Source organism: Falco cherrug, chromosome 4 (assembly GCF_023634085.1).
Source record: "Falco cherrug isolate bFalChe1 chromosome 4, bFalChe1.pri, whole genome shotgun sequence".
Taxonomy (NCBI): Eukaryota; Metazoa; Chordata; class Aves; order Falconiformes; family Falconidae; genus Falco; species Falco cherrug.
Window position 1 is genome coordinate 7,340,667 of NC_073700.1, and position 20,837 is coordinate 7,361,503.

The 20,837-nt window shown below is 42.3% G+C and overlaps 1 protein-coding gene across 3 annotated transcripts in view; it reads right to left on the reverse strand.

Moving 5' to 3' along the window:
• POC1A (POC1 centriolar protein A) overlaps nt 1-20,308 on the reverse strand; it is a 59,557-nt gene extending 39,249 nt beyond the window's left edge. For 2 of the 3 annotated variants that reach the window (XM_055708524.1, XM_055708523.1), the window contains exons 1-7: nt 20,107-20,126; nt 18,723-18,807; nt 15,429-15,600; nt 11,996-12,175; nt 10,765-10,872; nt 9,298-9,413; nt 3,898-4,031 (exon numbers count right to left, since the gene is read on the reverse strand). In XM_055708524.1, coding sequence (XP_055564499.1) covers nt 3,898-4,031; nt 9,298-9,413; nt 10,765-10,872; nt 11,996-12,175; nt 15,429-15,589 — 699 coding nt within the window. In that variant the 5' untranslated portion in view covers nt 15,590-15,600; nt 18,723-18,807; nt 20,107-20,126. Of the gene's footprint in view, nt 1-3,897; nt 4,032-9,297; nt 9,414-10,764; nt 10,873-11,995; nt 12,176-15,428; nt 15,601-18,722; nt 18,808-20,106; nt 20,127-20,195 lie in introns of those variants that run through there. The other variant, XM_055708525.1, reaches the window with a different exon arrangement.
• Nucleotides 20,309-20,837: the final 529 nt, after the last annotated feature.

Genomic DNA, 20,837 nt, shown 5'->3' on the forward strand with positions numbered 1-20,837 from the left:
CAAGACTGGTGACAAAGTTACACCCACTTTGGTACGTATCCTGCAGAAGAAGCATCAGACAGAAAAACCCCAATCTTACAAAGAGATAAGAGCTAGGAAAAAAAAGTAGCTACAAAAGCATGGATATTTGTTGTATTTTTTACTAACAACACAGATATCCCAAAGATGTGAGAAGGGGAAAAGGTGTCAGTCCTGTTATTGCACATTTGCTAACGAAGAAGTGCAGGACAGCACCAAGTATTGTCCTCAAGCAGGGACAGAGTGCAAAGCTATAGGGACTGCAGAAAGAATCCACATCTCCAACAGTAAGGAGAAGAAAAATGCTTAGATTAAAAAAGCAGATTCCTAAGAACTGCAGAATGAGAGTGGTAACACAAAAGGAGAGAAAGGGAGAGGAAAAGGGAACCAAGGAGAAAAGCACTGGGGACAGAGACGGCAATGGCAGCAAGAGATGTTTTCACACAGAATACCTCTGACAAGAAGTCAGAAGGATTCTCAGTCCACTGAACTTTGAAAAATACCTGTATTACTACACAGTGCAAGACTGTCATGCCTGCACCTTCCTTCATCAAGGAGTAAGGGCTACAGCTAACACAGGGAAAAATGTATACTGGCACCCTATAATGAATCTTGGGTAGCTTTTTAAGTCCTGAAAGCTTCAGTTTAAAAAAATACCAGGGAAGACTAGAGCACTCTTATTTCCTTTTAATACTCAAAACCACTGATCTCAAATCAACTACTTACTATTTGCAACACACCTTTCTCTCCCTTTGTTGGTCCAGTTCTGTGCAGCCCTGAGATGTCCTCACATCGTTCACAGAGGACTAGGCCTGCGTGGAAGTTTAACGCCACCTAGGTAGAGCTGGCAGCAGACCGTAAAGGAGCACATTTGTTTCCTGCGCACCTGCTCAGAAGCAGACAGCATGTATGCCACCCAGGTAGGTAGAACGCAGCTACTTCAGGGTTCAAGTCAAGCCTGCTTAGAGAATCGTAATTTTGCATTTTCTGTCTTCCTATTTATAAACATAACCATGCAGATGTTTTCTAAATATTTACTGAGAACTTCCATTTCACTAAGGAAGTCAGTCTGGAAATGCTTTAACCAAACCACCCCAAAGGGCAGACAAGCACTGTGTACATACCTGCTCTCCTCTAGCAACTCTCCGGAGGTGACTTATGAGCCCCAAAACATTCTGTTCCCCAACGATGATTCAGTACCAGAGTTGGACCTACATACCAACCCGGTGTCTCATCTGTATGGAATTAGGCAAGAGTACTTCACAGCCTGAAGCACTCCAGAACTAAAATATGCAGCACAATACAGAATGATACTTTGCAGCTGCAAGATGTCAGCTCCAAGCTGCAAACTCCCGTCTCTAACAATCCTTCTGCTACGAGGGGGCCAGCTACATTACAATTAAAGACAGCAATGTAAACTTGGCAATCCTCCCTATGTAAACTACAGCTAATCAGCTGCTAACAAATTCCTGGCACTCCAACAGTTGCGTCAAAGTATGTCTTAAGGACATTAAAGTTTTTTTTCCTTCAAGTGTCCACTCGCATGCACCCTTCCCAGAACAACATAATGGCAGACCGCTGTCAGAGCAGGAACAAAGTCTCAACCAGCATATTCACTCACCCACACGAAGTCACAACTCAAGAATGTCTTCAGAACAGGCTGTTCATTTGGTGACTAACCTATAGCCCTCACTTAAAAAGGCAAATCTACTTAATGACCAAAAAAAATCCACACCCACTTCATTTTTAGCCACTTTGAGATACTGGCAGAAATCACAGTGAGAATGGAGGGGAAAATAAAGCCCTCAGCACTAAGCAGCCTGGGTTTATCTATGAGCAAAGCAGTCAAAAGCTGCGGCCAGTGCAGCAATCCACCCCAGCAGCTTCTGGTAAAAGCAGGGCTTGTTGTCACTGCCAGTTGCTTACTGTGAATGGAGCACAGGTTATCATACCTTATTTTTCCACTAAAAGTGTATCTGTTACATCAGGCATCAAAAGAACTAACCCACAACAAAACAGGACATGCCAACAGAGGGAATGCCAGCCAGGGCTATGCTAGAACTGGTTCCACTGCCACCTTGGCGCAATACCCTCAAAGATGACCAAAAAGCACAACCAGCCACTTTCATACTTCTGCTTGTTTCCAAATTGAAGGAGGCAAAATCCCACAATGGCAACTACCCTTCAGCTGTTCCACTGTCAAAGCATTTCCAATACCAGTTAGATGCCTAGGAAAGAGTGGCAGAGGTCCTACTGATCTGAAACAGTGGGGGAGGGGAAATATGGAGCTTTAAGTTTACTTCTGAACAGATGACTCACAAATCAACTGTTTCATAGAAGCCCTGAGTTAAGTACAGCATCAGCCTTAATGGCCTTTCCATTATCTAATTCTGAAGACCTCCACCACCATAGACAGTTTTGGACTCTCACTCAAAGCTAAACTCTGTGGGGTGTTTTGTGCCGCTGCACTCAGTGAGAAGCAACCTACAGCTCAGAAGGGAGGAAAATGGAAAGCAGGTTCAGCTTCCTGCTGAACAATAACCAACCAGGCACATCCCTTCCTGAGGGAAGGTTGAAAGGTGCACAGATCCACTGTCTTCCCACACTAATCCTTTTCCAGAACACAAAAGACAAATATGAAAACAAAATTAAGACAACAGTTCGAAGCTTTGCAGCCCCAATCTGATAAGAGTATCCACTTAGTCTAGTTTTCAAAGGAAGAATGTTCTACGTAGTTAGGGTTTACATGTTAGGATAACCAGGATTTGTTATCCTCCCCCCCATTCTTTTCAACATTTGAACCCTTCGGTCAGTTTTAATCACATCTTTCCATGAAGTAGAGTCTTAAGTATGAGGCTGTCCTGTTTTTCCATTATTATTACAAAAAAGGAGAAAAGTTTATCAATAGACAGCAAAAGAGAAGTTACAGAACAAACTTGATCTTTCCAGACATCAGACAAGGCAGTCACTAAAAGCTACTAGAAGCCAGAATTATCAGTTTTCCAGCTTACACAGCTACTATTATTGCCCAGAACCATGCCCATGACCCGCAACAGCTTCAGGCTGTTATTTTTGCTGGCTAGTTTTGATGTTGTAAGACTCAGCCCCCATTTTAACAGAGATACAAGTGGGTTAAGAATTGCTGTTCTCTGTCCCTGTGGGAAGGGAACCTTTAAAGCAGGTCTGCTTTTTTATGCCTTTGAGCCCCACTCAGCATGAACAATGAAATTGGTCTATTTATTTTCATTTAACATTTAAAAAGAGAGCCCCAAGGTTTCATATAATTAACCTTACAAGCAACACATCCAGCAGCATAATGCTAATAGGCCAATCAGTTAAACTTAACTAACCAGAAGCATTTATCACCTTCAATTATTTAATTCAGTCCATTAACAAAATGGAAACATGTTCCAAAAATCACACCCCAAAATGGATTTCCTCCATTAAGTCCTTAAGTCTCCTGTCAGATGAACAGCATTCACCTTCACAACACTTACACCAGGGGGCCAAGTGTTATTTGCACCACTCTAGAGGGGGAGACAGTCAGAGCTGCACAAAGAATGCATGACAGACACAGGATTAGAGTCTAGGGCATAGCTCTGACTGTGCCCCTTAGGTCTCACACTTGCATCCTCAGTACTGGAGCTCCCTTTTTGTCTTGCTTTCTCATGCTTTCCATTCCTGCCTTACCTCTTTCCTTCACCCTGGGCCTCCCCTCCAAAACAGTGATGATCTCAAAGATTATTAGTAGTACTATCATCGTAATTTTATGCAAGAAAGTTTTCAAAATATTTTTGGCCATGAAGAATTAAAGGCTCAAGCACAGATCTGCCCAGTTTGTTACGGGCTACACATAATGTGTAAAAGGCTTTGCCTCACCTGGTGACCATGAAGAGTATACAGAAGTCTTCCTTCCAGCAAGTCCAGAATTTTAAGAGTTGAATCATTGGAAGCAGTAACCAGATAGTTTCCAGAGGGGTGAAAAGACAGACTGTTTACCACTGCACTGTGCACTACAGATGGAAAAAACATATATAATAGTCACTGAGACCAGTTTACATAAGCCCAAGGCAAAAGAATAAAATAAAGTACAAGTACATTCCAATTTTCTGTTATAAAGTTCAACAGGAAAATTATCATGGGAGAAACATTCCACAAAATCTCTTCAAAGCACTGGCGAAGGAGGGCAGTACTCAATTCTTGTAAAAATAGGCACTACTTTATTGAAAAGAAAAAAGCTTTGCCAATTATTCTGGGAGATTTAAGGCTACAAAAGCTTCCAGCATAGCCCCAAAATGTAAATATATGCAAAGTGAGCTATATGATTCTGTGAAAGAGCTGGACATTGACAAATTTTACTATTGTGGATCTGTTCTTCTCGCTCTCAAGTCATTCTAGAATAAAAACTATATGCTGGTGCATTAAGATGATGACTGAAATTACAATGAAAGAAAAACTGAAGCTTGGCATTGCACAGGTTCTTCTGTTTTCCTACCCAACTCTAACCAGGATTGGGTTTAAGAGGAACTAGGAAAGAAGAATCAGCAACTTGAAAATGGACCAGTATAAGCAGTATTTCTTCAGACATCCAGTTTGACTCACCGAAAATTTAAAACAAGTATGAACAGACAAACTATCAAGGGTATGAATTTCCAATAAATTAATCCTTCCTGTATGAAGATTAAGAGTTATTTTGAAAAGAGCTAAAGAAAACGCTCTAGCAAAAAAGTCAAACTACACTTAAGTTCACTGTAACATTAAACATCTAACTAATGTAGGGCTTTTTCCCCCCTCCCTGAACTTCTACAAAACAGGCTATTGAACATATTTATTTATGAGAAAAAGCAGTACATTACACATGCATAGCTTGCTGAGCATGTCTGACATTAAAGAATACTAAGACTATGCCTGAAGAGGGTTTTAACTATCAAATTATTCTCAATTATACTCTGTGTCCTCCAAATGCCCTGGTATCTTGAATCTACTCCTAGTAATACATCCCCTTCTCAACTAAATTTACAGTCCCTTGAGAGTCTACTGTGCATTTCAAATCCAAACTGCACATCAAAAAACCTCAGAATAAATTCTGAAAGACAAAAGAACCAATTTTTTCTTTCCCCCAGATGTTGATTTTAAGCAGAAATCTGAAATAATCTTGTTCAGTTGTAAAACAGAATGCATCTACTTTTGAAACTCTCAGGAACACGAGATACCTCAGCTTAAGTTCTGAGAACAAGTTCTTGACCTGTATGACTAAGAAAACACCTTACCACAGGTAACTTCTGAACAGTTACTCTTGTTGGTGAACACTGCTTCTACCACACTGCTAGATCTTCCTGTGTCTCCCCCAGCCCTGTACTGTACTATGTATTAAAGGATAAAAATTCTATGTGGAGTTTTTCCCCCTGAAAGAGTGCCAAATACATTTATCCTTCGAAAGTTTTATTCTGAATGATTTGTAATATTCCTCACTCCATTAGTGTCTATATATTCAGGTAAAGGCAAACATATTTTCTTGACTAAGGCAAGTCCTGAAAAGAATCGCACAAATTAATATATCCTCCAAGTTCCAGACAGCAAATAAAGTATTTCCAGCTTCACCAAAAAACCTTTTCATAACCAAAAGAAATCACACAGACTGTGGCTGTATAAGCAGTCACAGCTGCTGCATCTGAGGAGTTCCTGGCTGTCATAAGCTCAGAGAAAACTTCACCTCTCCTCTGTCAAACCAGCTCATACCTCCCACCCGACCATTCACAACACCTCTGCAAAAACTTGCCTACATGTCCTGCAACCTCAGTTGATTTCATCTGGCAAACAACAAATCCGGTGCAGCATGAGGTGGCATCTCCCAGTGACTTGCTGCTACAAGCCTACCCTTCCACTAGCCAAGCCCTAGAAAAATAACAGTCAGGTAAGGGACTTAGACTGGGGGGTTAACAACTAAAACTGAGTCATGCCAGCCTACAGAGTGACTGAACATAACTGTCCCAAGTCTGACAGTACTAATTGTATGTAAACAGTGAATGCAACACCTTAGTAAACACCAGTGAGAAGATAAATTAGGATGGACTTGAAATAATCACAGTCCCTAGCAAAGGGAGAACTGCTATCCAGCCCCATCTGAACTGTGTAAGAGTACCAACTGTTCTTTTTAAACACAGTTGTTAAAAAAAAAAAAAAAAAAAAAAAAAAGCTGTTTTCAGATCTGCAACAGAGGTGCCCCACACACAACTTTGCACAGGGCAAAAATGTCAGGTGATAAACATCAGCCATTTTTGTAGGGGGATGATCTGCTGTACGAAAATATTAGTGCCAAGTAGAAGACTGAATAAAGCATCTGTCTGTTCTGTACAGTAAGCGTGACCAGAGCATACTTTATTTCGCTAAAAAAAAAAAAGGAAAAAAAAAAAAAGAAAAAACCCCAAACTACACACTACACACAATACAAAAGTTTTGCAGTTTGCTCTCTACCTCCAACTTTCCTGGAAACTTTCTTGTCCTGGCGACAAGAGCAACACTACTAAAAGACTAATCAGTTTTGGAAAACAACTGGCAGGGCTACTCATCTATTAACTCCTCCATGCAACTTAATCTTTAAAATGGATTCCCTTGACATGAGGCAGCTGGAACCAAAGGAAAAGATGCCATCTAGTGGGACTGAGACAGCAGCTTCATATAGGACAGCCACAAAGCTAAACCCGGTTTAGCCAAAAGGCACGGGTATAAACCCTTAGAAGACTGGGACTTAACAAACACATCTCCAGAACACATTAAAAACGCATCAGTTTGCAGCCACAGGTGCATGCAATGAGTGCATGCAGGTACCACTGCAATTGTAGGTCTCTTTGGCCTTTATGACTATTTCTAGTTCAAAGTTTAATAGACAATTAGGATTTATATAGTAGCTGTTAAAAATAACACTCATAACAGGAAAAAGATCTCTTCAATAGCAAGTGTGTCAGACTAAAATGCCATTCAGTAAGGGTGGGATACAGGGGAAATGTGTAATTCCAAGACAAAAAATAAACCTGGCAGCCAAACCTAAACCACACTAGATTCAGACAATTTAATAGCAGTAAGTGGAAAGCAGGAAGAGACGATTTTTTGAGCCAAGTTATACTGTGGCTGGAAACACACTGCAGATCTTGCCACTGTTGAAAAGCTGATAAAGTAGGTTAAAGGACAATCTGACACTGTTCAAGTATTTAAACACACTACCTATTTTAGCAACAAGACTTCAAGAGGGCATTTCCAACTATTGATATGGGTCACAAGTTAACAATACTTATTACACAAAGAATTACACTTCAGTATTCATCGTTGTAATTGTACCAGCTCTATACTGATGACTTGGAACAGTCATTAGAAGGCTTGATTTCCATTGGATCTTGTTAACTATCAGAGAACTGGGAGTGATTCTGAGTCCGTAAGAATAACTGAAGAAATAAAAAAATAAATCACATTATATGAGAGTTCAAGGAGCTCAGGCAGGATTCCAACTGAAGAATAATTCAAAGACTGCTCAGCTTGACTACGCAGGGAGAATACACTTGAGAGGACCACACCACAAGCCAAGAATAAAAGCACAGTGCAAGTCCAGGAGACTGATGCTAGAAGTAAGGAGTAAGAGTTTATTTTTTTTCCTACTCAAGAAAAAACCCTGTTCCAATGATAGTGGTGTCACCATCAGTGCTTAATAGTCAGATCAGATGATCATAATAGTGTTTCCATCTATATGCAAACAGCAGAAGAACAGCCCTCTACATACAGAACTACAAAAGCATTCTGAAGTTATTGCCAGACTGTTTCTATTCCACAGCAACCTCTTTTTGAGGAGCTTTTATTTTCTTTTTTATGGAATCCAAATGACTTCCATGATAATAGTTTCTCTGCAGACAACCTGCATTTGCTTTGGGATGAGTAACCACCATCGCTCTCATCTACCAGAAGTGGTCTAGTCTTTCACAGGTTGCTGTGAAGGAAGACAAACCAAAGAACTCTGCTCCTTAAACATCACTCCAGTTTCTCTGCCTTTCTGTATCAAGGGAAACTACAGAACTTTTACTGAGAGCCTGTAAATTCTTTCGCCACCCTGTGAGTAAAGGGATACACAGTCAAAAGCACCTTGAAAAGTGATTCTTGTTACGTAAAGCCAGCAGAAGCTTTAATTTAGAACTCAAAAACTAACTTGTAAAGTTAGCAGGAATCAACCACAAGCTATTTTACTACGTATTTTCTGCCCAGCATTCAGTTGTGAGGCTGTGGCAGCAGGAACCGACAGTATTTGATGCGGATGGCAGAAAGAACACAGCAAGCTCCAGCCCAGTACCTCTGATCTGCTTTACTAGCATGCCAGAAGCAGTCTTTGTGAAAAGTTAACAAAATTAAGTTTAACAAGCTATCTATAGTGGAAACAGTACTTGAGAATGCATGGATTTACAAAATACTACAGCAGCCTTAAGAATTGGTAGAGTAAAGGAAAGAAAAGCCTCATTTAGGCTCAGGAAACTAATATTCACAAAACGGGACAATCAAACTCACAAGGAACTTGCAAGGCCAGGAAAGCACATTTTTCGTACCCAGTTCTACCAAACAGCAGCACTAATCAGTTTGACAAGAACAGGTAATGGCAGAAGATGCCATTTGGAAAGGGGTGGGCGTGGAGATTCAGACTCCTAAATATAAAAACTAGCTAATCCAAGGACAAGCCGATCTGGACAAGTCATAACAAGGTCAAAACTAATTCTAGAAGCTGAAAACCAGATAATGCAGGAGGAACCATAAACAAGGATCATGGTATAGAAATGCAATTGATTGATTTTGGTTTTCCTCTTTTGTTAACTTTTCCTAATTTTCTCACAGAGAACTTAACCTTTTGCTTTGCCGGAATGCATCTGACTTGTCCCACAGGCTTATACAGAGGCAAAGACCACATCCTTTTCACTACACATCATCTCAAAATCAGTGAATACGAACCAAGTGGCATCACAAATAACACCCACGCACACCTGCAACATGGTTGCAGCACTGAGGCTTTTTTATGGTGGATAGTGGAGGAGAAATCAGAATAGAGTTGGTTCTCACCAACATGTGAGAATCAGTCTTGGAGCGAACACAAAACGAAGCATGATATTTGGTGAAAAAATGCTTCCACTGGCAGGCCTAACCCAGTGCCTTTCTGGAAAAGCAGCAGGTGATGGAGAAACAGTCCTTGGACTTCAGAGCAATTCATATCAACACATGGAAAGGTCCACCTTTTCTAAGATCTTAACTTGCCTTGATAATGCTGAAGGAGTCTATTCATCCTAACGTCCCACACCTTCACTGTGTTATCTGTACCAGCCGCAGCAATGCATGTACCACTGGGATGAAAATCCACATGATTCACAAACCTGTAAATTGCAGTTAAATCCAATTGTTTACATTCAACTCTTGCTAAAGATCAAAAAGATCTTTTCAAGAAGGGAAGCTACATCATGGTGCATTGAATGCTATGGAAAGGAGATAACCTGAAAATGTATATTGCTGAATTCCTCTTAAGGCCTTGCTTATAATCCTGCAGTCTATTTGGTGTATATCTAAGCATACTATCTTCAATGTTTAGCATTTCAGGTGTAGGAGCTATAGGTACAAGCCTCCCAAAATCTGATGGATCCAACTGTCACAACAACATTTTAAAGTGTTCATTTAATGTTTGCATAATATACATCTTTACTAAACAGGATTTCTAGAGCGTGTACAAGACTGAACAGTTATTTTTCTTCTGTTAGGCTTAACTAACTTTAAGGTGGAACTTACTCAATTTGTGTCTGAAATCGTATGTTGCCACTTGGAAGGTAGTGAGACCGAGACCAAATTCCTTTCTGGACCTGTATGCAATCAATTTTTATTTTGACCTCAGAAGTAAAGTAAAGCCTTCAGAACCTTCAGTGAAGAGCACCTTTTAACTCCTCACACAACCTATGCCAGAAATTCGATAAAATTAATTATCCTTTAAGTATTCCTGTATCAAATGCTGAGGAAGTTGACATATTTCAACAGGTTGTTTGGACAAGCTATATTCTTAAGAGCACTCAAAAAAATAATGCTGTCTGCATTTGTGTATTACTTGGAAAGAACACAACTTTGTACTTAATTCAATGCAGCAAGAAATTAGGAAGAATTCAGTCTCAGTTCTCTAAGGACTTGCTTTGTGTTTCTGAACAAATTAATTTTTGCTGTGGCTCAATATTCTTGATGAAAAAAAATCCCAATTCAACAGCTGTTTTTCTGTTACACAGTGTTTTTTAGAATAACCTTGTTATGCAAAAATTTGAGGTTGAAACAAAGCAGTCAAGTACCAATCTACCAATACACTTTTGCTCTTTTAATTTACTTTGACTCAGAGCGAAATAAAAGAGCTTAACATAGCTAGAAGAAGAAATAAAGAATTTAAGCATCTTCAAAAACAAACAAGCATAAAGAAACTAAGGCTAGACGTGCTGGACAGTTACCAAAATATAACCCTTCAGGTTCTAATCTGGGGAAGTCATAAAAAGGTCAAAGCAATACTGGAAGCTCTTTTTGCATCTCATCCTCTGCTGGCTGCTTTTGTAATAGATGCTAATGACTTTTTAAGAGGTAGAAATGATTGCCAGGACAAGGACTTTCGACCATAGTCAGAAAACCAGGTGTACATTCATCAGACATCTCTGTTTCAGAAATCTCAAGAAGGCTGGTCCCCATGCACCACCAGGTACTTACCCCCCATGCTCACAGAAGGAGTGTATACATTCTCTGCTGTTTTTATCCCACAGTTTGACAGTTTTATCATCACTGGCTGAAACTATCAATCGTCCATCAGGAGAGAATCTAAGATAAGAGTTACAGCAATTAAGAAAATCCCCCAAAAGGTGTACAAGGTCAACTGGTTTTGGCCAGTTGTCAAGGTATGTTGGTAAAAACACTTTGCTCTTCAAGAAGTCACGCTGGCATCAGTGAGACTAAAAATTCAATTGCTGTAAGTTGAGAGAGAGAGAAAAAAAAAAAAAAAAAAAGCAGCTTTAAGACCTCAAACCATCCCTAATTCCAAAAGTACATAAAATAACCCTCAGGAAAGTCTTGAGTCCAACTTAAGACTTCCTGTCCTCCTTGCTTCAATTTAAGCTTACCTCAAGTTGTTTCTCTACCTTGATTCAAAACAAATCCTACCTTTGCAACAAGCATTCAGGGCACTACAGTTGCTCCCAAGGTAAACAGCTGCAGCAGAAGATCAAATATCATTTGAGCTCCTTACAAGAACATATTAAGCTTCTATCTCAAAATTTCACATACAAGACAGATCAATCCCTCTCTTCAGAGACATACATTTTGCAGGATCAAGACTTGAGTCCCTAACTAGAGATCATCATCATACATACTGCAAAAACATTCTTTCTGCTCTGTAGGCATCTACAGTACTACTGCCCACCACCGCATTCAAGAACTACAACGAACTTTTCACCTACAGAGAAACTGTGGCTTTATCCTAGATGCATATAATGCTTAAAAACTCAGCACAACTGAGATGGACAACTGAAAACCAAACCCAAGACAGTTACCTGGAAATAATGTTTTTATTATGGCAACACTTTCAGCATTTTGGAAGGAGCACAGGTATATAATTTTTAACAAGAGGAACGACAAATCTAAAAGGAACTAAGCTGAAATAACAATTAATCTCATTTTGCTTCTGTTAGCAACTCCAAGATGCAGAAGCCTTCCTACCAAGTAAAACCGAAACAGAGAACAGTCACAAAGCAAGTCTCTGCTTGACAAAGATCACTGAAGAAACACAAAGAGGGTACATAACTATTACCCAAAGGAATCCCCCTGCAGGTTAGCAATATATTTCAGTCACTACACACACCTGAATTATCCTGAATAGAAATGTGTTAGCCAAGATCGTGATACTCAGTCTCTGCCCCATCTCTGTGTGTCAGAAAGCTGTACTTACCTGGCACAGCGAACCCAGTTTATGTGTTGACTAAGTGAGAACAGAAACTTCTGCCTGTGAACCGTCCACACTTTGACTGTTTTGTCATCAGAAGCTGTAACTAACGACTGGCCATCGCTGGAGAAATGAACACTTCTTACAGTTGCTGTATGAGCCTTGAACACAGTAGATTCTCCTTTGCTATACAGAAGGAAAGAGCACTTTAAAACTGTACAACAGGGCAGCAAGGACAGTATGTACCTGAAAACACAAAACTTCTGTATGCTGAGCAGTGCTATTAATGACCACTTCTATGGGTGCTGCATGTGCTTACATTAGGAAGAAAACACTGATCAACCCCAAACAAACTTACACTTCATGAGCTACACAGACTACATAGCTAAAACCAGTTGGTCCAGTTCAACACTCAAGTCCAATCCAACAGGAAACAACCCATGTTTCCTATAAAGGGGCAGAAGAAGGTGCTGAGGTTCTGTACTGTTACCAGGTCTTTTGCTGCAAGGCAGGTGAGGAGGGAGGTCACAGTTCATCTAGACCAGGGGTCCTCAAACTTTTTAAACAGGGGGTCGGCACGTGGATTAAGTGGCAGGAAGTCATCTGCGGCTGCTTGGTTTCACCACCACCACCCTCCAGTGGGGGGGTTCTGTAAATACTGGGGGATGGATTGAGGATCCTGGGGGGCCGTATCTGGCCCATGGGCCGTAGTTTGAGGACCCCTGATCTAGACAGAGCCAAGCAGGCAACCGCCTTCACAGCTGTTCCTGTAATGGCCCACACTCCAGCTGAGTGCTTGTGATGAAGTATCACAGAAGAAATAATACAAGTGAATTCAGCATGCCTGATGTTGTACAACTTTGAGCAAGCTACCATTAACCCAGCCAGACAAGACAAAAGACAAGGTATTGTTATTCTTCTTTACTCATCACTTCCAGACAAAATGCAAGAGGCATGCTCCTGGCAAATAAACACAAGGCTTATTTAGAGATCCAACGTGCAACATATTTATAGAGATCCAACAGGTATATTTTGGACCAAGAGTCCCACATATCTCCAGTACGTACTAGACTACCAGCAGCTCCACACTCACAGACAGAAGAGAAAAACAGAAAAACATGGTGGGAGCAAATCCTTTCCTCCCTTCTCCATTAGAATCTAACAGGCTTTATACTGAGGCTGAGGACTACTAAAACTGTAAAGGCCAAAAACTCAAAAATAGTACATATCTTCCAGCAATATTCCCTCCCTCCTCAGAAAAGGTCAGAGCTGCCTAATTTTATTTAATCCTTTACCTGCCAGAAGGCAAGGCACAGTAAAGGTTACTTCTCTGGAAAGTTTTCTTTCTGTCCAAAACCACAGAACATACCCAAGTCTGATAAAAACTCATGCAGAAACATGAAATTACAAAATGCTGTCAGGATGGCTTACAAAAAACAAATCCCAAAGCCAGAAATCCACACACCAGGGTAGTATTAGCTCCTTTAGTAACCTATCACCCTTGAAATGGTCTGCAAGTTTCAGGTTCTTTGGAAATAAAGTCCTGGACCACAGACTACGGGGCAGCTTCTCCTTTCCCTCTTAATGACAGTGCAAAACTGTGAAGCCAAAGGTCTCAAACCTGATTTAACATCTTCGTTGTTGTATTTAGAGAAGGTAAATTGACAAAGAAAACTAAATAAACACAGATTAAAGGTGCCATGCACCAAGGTATCCACAACTAGCATAGCAATAACCCTTTCCACACTGGCCCTTTTCTGACATGACAGCTACAGGTGCAATTTCGACCACAGAACTCACATGCCTAGGCAACCAAGACAGAATCACCCAACACAAGTTCAGTTTTCTCACCACGTACCAGACCCTTCTTAAAATGAGTACATTAGCTTTTAAGAAATCTAACAAGTTTGCACAGTAATTTATTTTCAGCATTGTGTTAGCAGCACAGCCCTGAAGATAGCAAAATGACACCATCAGCCTCTTTCTTAATAGGAGGTTAATAAGCAGCACGGTTAAATTTTAATCATAATCTTCCTTGTGCCTTTTAATGATACATATGCTAACATGTCATTGTGGTAACTCCTTCCAAGAAAGTTAAATTGAAAACTGAAATAATTATAATTTAAACTGGAATCTGCAAATTTTAGTTCTATTTCACTATAAATTAAGATATTTAAAGCACTTTTATCACAGATTTTAAAAAGTTGCTTTCAGAACCTATCAGTTCCACAGCAGAGATTACTATGGCTTAATAGATCATCAAATAAAGCTTCCAATGGGTAATCATAACCATAAGAACTCATCAAAAATACACAACTAGTAATGCTTTCCCAGGTTCCTGAAGCAACAAGTGCATTTTAAAGTTGGGGTACGATTTTTGTGTGGCTTTGTTGGTTCTGGTTTTTAAAAATCCCTTTTATTTGCCAGGTCTGCTTCTGGACACAATCTTTTAGTCTTTGACAGCAGCAATTTACAAGCTTACAAGGAAAGGAACCTCCAATACCTTTTTATATGCCTGTCCTTTCAGAAAAAATAATCCCACTGTTTAGTGTGGGAACCAAGAGACCAGAGGAAACACTAGCAGTTGCTTTTCTGCATATTAGCTGAAAAAATCTCATTACTTGCAGCAAGATTAAGTCTTCAAGCAGAAGTTCTTCAGCAGTCTCCTGTTTGCATTGTATTTCAACTAATGTGTTCCATTGCTGAAGACATACAACTTAAAACAATGCACTGCAGAGTAAAACAATAGCAGTTCACATTTCTCAGCCAATGGCTGCCAAGGACTTGACAAATGTTAACAAATTAAAGCAATTAAACACTACTCAGAAATGCAAACTTCATAATTAGGCTGAGGTACTGAAAACAAATTTTTGTTAATGACATGCAAGCTCATGAAAAAGTCAATACATAATCCAAAGTAGTCTTTTACCTTAGTAATATACCATCATTTACTACCAGTGGAACAAAGAGTTACCAGTTTTAGACCAAGAAACAAAGTTTAAGGACACCTAATCATTTTGCAGACAACTGCAAGCATGCAAGCTAGCAACCTCCACACTGCTCACAGAACAGGTTTTTCCATCATTAAACCTCCACTTGTGTTTCAGCATCTTGTTTAACACTGGTAGAGAAGCAAAGGATCAATTTGCTAAGCGGAAAGACAGACTGGGGGAGAAAGCAGAAGAAAAATCCAGCAGCTCACCACTGATTAACTACATTAGCATAAGAAGTTAATACTGACTTTACAAAGGGTTTTAGTTTTGTTTCCAATGCAATTTCAAGATCACATTACCTCTCCGCTGCTAGAGCTGTCACATAAAATGGTTCTTCTTTCCCTCAAACAGATCCCAGTCTCATAGCTGGAGAACCGCTATCAAGAAGCAAGGAGAAATCCTAAACCAGAGTTCAGGAAGAGACACAGAAGGGAATAGATACTTACATACTGGGAATCCATAAACGGACTGTTTTGTCTCTAGAGCCTGAAGCCACCAGGTGACCAGAAGGTGAAAACTGAACACACATCACCGCATCTTTGTGGCCCACAAAGCGATAGGCTCTCATCTGAGGTTTCATACTCCAGATCATCAGGCAGGAATCCATCGAGCCACTTGCTGAAATAAAAAGGAAAAACAAAACCACACAAAACCAAACTTGGATTAGTTCTTCTCCAATTACACTGAAAGTACATTTCACACTCAGTTCACCATCACGGTTTCCAGCAATCTCATGTACATTGTCCTTGAAGCTTCACCAATGCATTGCACACTATTTCATTACTAATTAAAAAAAAAAATCAGTCTTGCATTAGCTTGGACTGACAATTTACTTCCAAGAGTCAGGTCACGCAACAGCTGCAGAGGCAAAAGCCACAAAAGCTGCAAAACTTCTTTGAAGTAAATACACACTAAGGAAACACATAGAAGGCCTGTGAATGAAGGTTATTTTCAGCACTTTCTTACTGGGAAGCAGGGGTAGCTACCAGCTGCAGCAGGTTAAATATCAAGTAACATGCTACAGATTAAGCAGAGAAGCCCTGTGACTTGGTGACTTAAAGGCAAACCAGCTACATCTCCCTCCATCACCGATCCCTTGCTTCAAAACATTGATCAAAGTCAACTGAGCAGTTCTTAACAATATATAAAAAATACAAGCTTGCAATGCAATTAGAGCAGTGTGCAGTTTGCTACTAGTTAGCAGGATTTGATGGTAGTCATGAGAGGCCTTACGGAACTATGGATGGTGATGGGCTTGCTCCATCTACTGACACCCACTCTGCCACTCATGCCTACTTCTATACTCAGCTGTGGGAATAAGAAACAACCAACCAACAATCACCACAACTTACCCTTACGCTTGGGCTTCTAAGAAAGCGGTGGAAGAGGGCAAACGCATGCTCCAAAGACTAAGGAAGAGAAAGGGCTGGAGGGAGACCCCAGAGGGCAAAGATTCTACTTAGGGGAACGTGGCCGTTCCCCAGGACACATGCTTCTTTTCCAGTATCTCCCTCAGCAACCAAGGCAAAGGGTCACTTAAGCAGAAGGCAGAATTCAGGTGCACATGCCACATGCATGGAAAGCACAACTGACAACTCCATGACACTGAATTTCATACAAACTACATCCCCCTCCCTTATCTGACAGGAGCCATACCAGTCCCTGCCAAGAACACCAGGCAACAATTTTCCCAAATGCAAAAGTAAATTCTGCTTCAATCTAAAACTCCCAGGCTGCCCAGGTCCCATCGCTGACTCAGTACAGTGAAAACTGAATGCTGCTCCTACCCTAAGGCCCGCTGTACTGCGTGAAGTCTGTAGCACTGGGGCCCTAGCAATCTGTTAAAGAGCAAACATATGCCCATGGCAACTTAAAAGTCTCAAACAGTGAGAGTAAAAATACCCCTTCAAATCAATTTTAATGCCTACATAACAGAAAAATTTGTAGATTTTCTACAGGCAAATATAGAATATTCACGTCTTAGCCTGCCAACAAACCCAAGCTGCACCTGTATCTCTCTACCCAAGCGGGCCATATCTCCAGGGAGATGAGAAAAAGACAGACAAACAAAACCAAGAACAAAACAAAACAGAACAAAAAAACCACCACACACATCAGGTTCTGACATGGCAGTATCATAATTCCAAGATTTCAGTTCATTAATGTTACAGCAAAATACCAAATAGATTTTGCTGGAAATGCCCTTCTAATTCACAGTCATTTCAACACGAAAATAAGTCATCTCTCTTCCTGCTATTGATGTAGGATTAATATATGCCCACTTCAAACATAAACATTCACTATGCATGTCCTCTAAGGGGAAACAAAAACCCTTACATATTTGTCAGTTCAGTTGTTTTTATATTTCATACAGGCAATATCTGTCCTTAGAGATATGAAAATTTAAGGGGAGACAACTGTGTAAAAGTAGATTGAGCACACTGCCTAGTGTCAAGAGATTTGTACATTAGTCATAACTACACTAAGTCATTGTCTGGCAAGGATATTAAGTTGCAATATCGCAGCTTCCCCAGGACTGATGTTAAAAAATTCAAGGGAATTAATGCTCTGACATCTCAATAAAGCACTTCAGTATGATATTGCTTATATGTGACTTGTTGGCAATGACTATTATCCTCACTGGATTGGGCAAGCAATCTAATTGAATAAAAAGACTGCGTCCTCTAGGTTTGGTTGTTTTATTGCAGGGGACAAGGGGCAATGGGGAAAAAGAACTAGAAACTCTCATAAGACTCAAGTACACACAACTCATCCAACAGTAACTAAAAAAGAGAAAAGTCTTAGAATTTGTTCCCTTTCTTACCTGATCTCATTGACTAAAAATATCAAGAGCAATTATCTCATGGTGTAGATGGAGGCAGCAAAGGCCCCATACTACTTCTGAAAGGCCATTCAAAAGCAATGCTGAATTACATTCAGAGCACCCTCACTAAACAGAGAGACGCACTGACTGTATAGTTTTAGGGATACACAAACAGAATCACAGACACAGAGCAATCTCCAGCTCTGCAAGGATGCAGGAAGTGGGCAGGAAAGATAGCAGACAAAAATAAAAACAGCAGTAGGGAGAGAGGGGGTCCAAGATGCATTTGATTCATCTACATTTCCTTGCAGCTTCCAGAGCGTTGTGTAGGTTGCAAGATCCAAAACAGGATTACTACCTGCTAGACTGCTGCATTTCAATTTACTCATGCCTACTGCACGCACTGCCCACCAGGTGTATTGCCTCAAATTATCATTTCTGCAAGCCAAAGCAATGTCCACCATGCCACACAGACTGAACAGTGACTTCACAAAAAGCCAAACCCCTCCCCAGTTCCTACGCAATGCACACAGTGGGTTACTGAATAGCAACTGGGACACAAGCCTTGACATAAGCACAGGCAGCTGTCTAAAGAGGAGACAGGAAGATAGAGAAGAAAAAGTAAGGTTTTACCTTAAGCTGACTGCATGGTAAAGCCAAGTATGTGAAATGATAAGCAATGGTAGCTGTCCCTAAAACTCTAGCAGGATGCACAAAATCTGCCACCCCTCCAGTTCAACAATAGCATTTTTTTCAAAGCACACAGAAATGTCCATCCTGAAATTCTCCAAAATCTCTTCACCACAAAAACAAGTTCTTTGCTGTTGTAGAGTTCAGTACCTCCACTGCTCCCTCCATTTAACTAAAACAGAAAAATTCTATCATCTGACCACCAAAGCACAAAAAGACAATTTACCCAGTTGTTTCTTATTGAGACTGAAGTCCACGCTAGTGACAGCATCTCTGTGGCCTTTGAAGTGTCTCTCCAGGGACGGATCTTCCTAGAAGACAATAAGGTTCAGACACTATAGATTAAGAACCACCTTCACACAATAAACTCATTTTATTTCTACAAGTGAACCAAGCCATATATTCCTCCCACAAAAGCTAGGCAGAGATAAGAACACTGCACATCGCAAAATGTGAATTTCATGTGTATTGACAAACCTTAAAAGAGGCAAATTATCCAAGTTGATAACCCCCCTGGATCTCAGGTGGTTTGTATGAATCATTCATGCATCTTTACAACATGCTGCTGGTACAGAGATCCCAAAGCTGACTTTGGAACATATCAGCCATGTCAATGACCACCTGAGCAGGCAGTCAAGCTCAACTTCGTTCTGACAGCTGCTCATCTCAGCAGAGGTGCAGCCAAGAGGCCACTGTTTGCACATAAGGCACAAATTTGCAAGACTTAACACACCTGTTGAAACAGGCAAGTAGAATCAGAATTGCAGCACCACAGACTAACCCACTACCCTTTCCCCACGTCTGGGGAGCACAGCATGTCCCTAAACAGCACCTTGATGCAAAGGCCAAATAAAGCCTGAGGTCAAGGGAAAAAACAACCACAAAGCCACTGAGAGAACCATTACAAGAGGTTGTAACACTTGAAAATTGTCCAGACTTCAGAACAGGCTGATCAGCCTTCAATCGCTTCTCTCCTACACACAGCGTCTGCCTCCCTGGCAATCCCCACCACAGCCTGCCCCTCCTTCGGGCTCACCCACCGCCCCAGCCTGCTCAAACAAGCGCCCAGCCCCAGAATAACGGCTGACCTCCCCCCGCAACACCCACACCAGCCCTCCCCAGATGCAGAGCTCCCCTAACCTGGACCAGTCCCCCCAAGCCAATCCCAGCCACAAGAGCACCCCAAACCCCAGGGCTGCCCCCCAAACCCCAGCAGCATTAAGCTCCCTCCAGCCCAACTCTGCCCCCAGCCCCTCCCAGCCCCAGCTGCTTGATGCCACCGCACAGCCCGCACCCAGGGAGCCGCTGCTGCACGGCCCAACCTCAGCGGCACGAAGCGCCCCCCCAAACCCAGAACTGCCCCCCAGAGCCTTCCCCTGCACAGCCCGGCCCCAGCAACACCAGGCGTTCCCCCCCCGCGCCCTTCACCCCCTCACCTAAAGCACCAGCCTCCCCCACCCCCTCCCCAACCCTGCACCGCGCCCCACACCAAACCCCGAGCCCAGGGTCCCCAGGCACACCCCCCCGAGGCCACGGCCCCCGCTCCACCACCCTCCCAGGCTCCCGGGGGCTGCCCTCCCCCCTCAAGCCTTCCCCTCAGCGGCACTAACCCCCCGGGCCGCCTCAGGCCTCCCCCGTCCCAGCTCAGCTGCCGCTAAGCCCTGCAGCCGCAGCAGGCCCCGGCCCGGCGGCCCCTCACCATGCAGCCGGCGGCCATGACGCCCCCGCGCGCCGCAGTTCAGTTTCCGCGCCTCCCGGGCGCCGGAGCAACGGTTCCTCCCGGCAGCGGGCGCCGGGCCGGAAGGGGCGGGGCGCTTCCGGTTGCGGGTCGCGCCTGGGCGCTGAGGGGCCGCCATTACCCCCCGGCGGCCGTCGCCTCATGGCTGGCGGGCGGGCTTGGCTGGGAAGGCGCCGCACAGGCCTCGCTGTGAAAGCCAGCTCCTCTGAGCGCGCTGGCCCTGCCCGAGGGTGCGCACCGGCGTTAGGAAAACCCCCTTCCCTCGCTGTTACGTTACTCGGCCTTTAAGAGCGTGGAAGCATTTTGGCTTTATGATATATGTTAACTCACGTGGTACGCTGCAGTGTAAGGAGGTAGTGAAGCTTTACTGGAGTCTCTGGTACTGCTCATACTTCAGTAAAATGAACTAAAGGATGGCCCAGCGTAAGGCCTGTGCCGTGCAGAAGCTGAGAGCTGTCTGAGGGATGAGGGATACCCCTGGGCAGCTGAGGGAATAGCAGCATCCAAACCTCTCTGACACAGCTCTGAAGCCCTTCCAGCATCAGCGATGACTCCAGAGATGTCTGGATCCATAGACAAGCAGCAAGAATACTGCAGAAATAG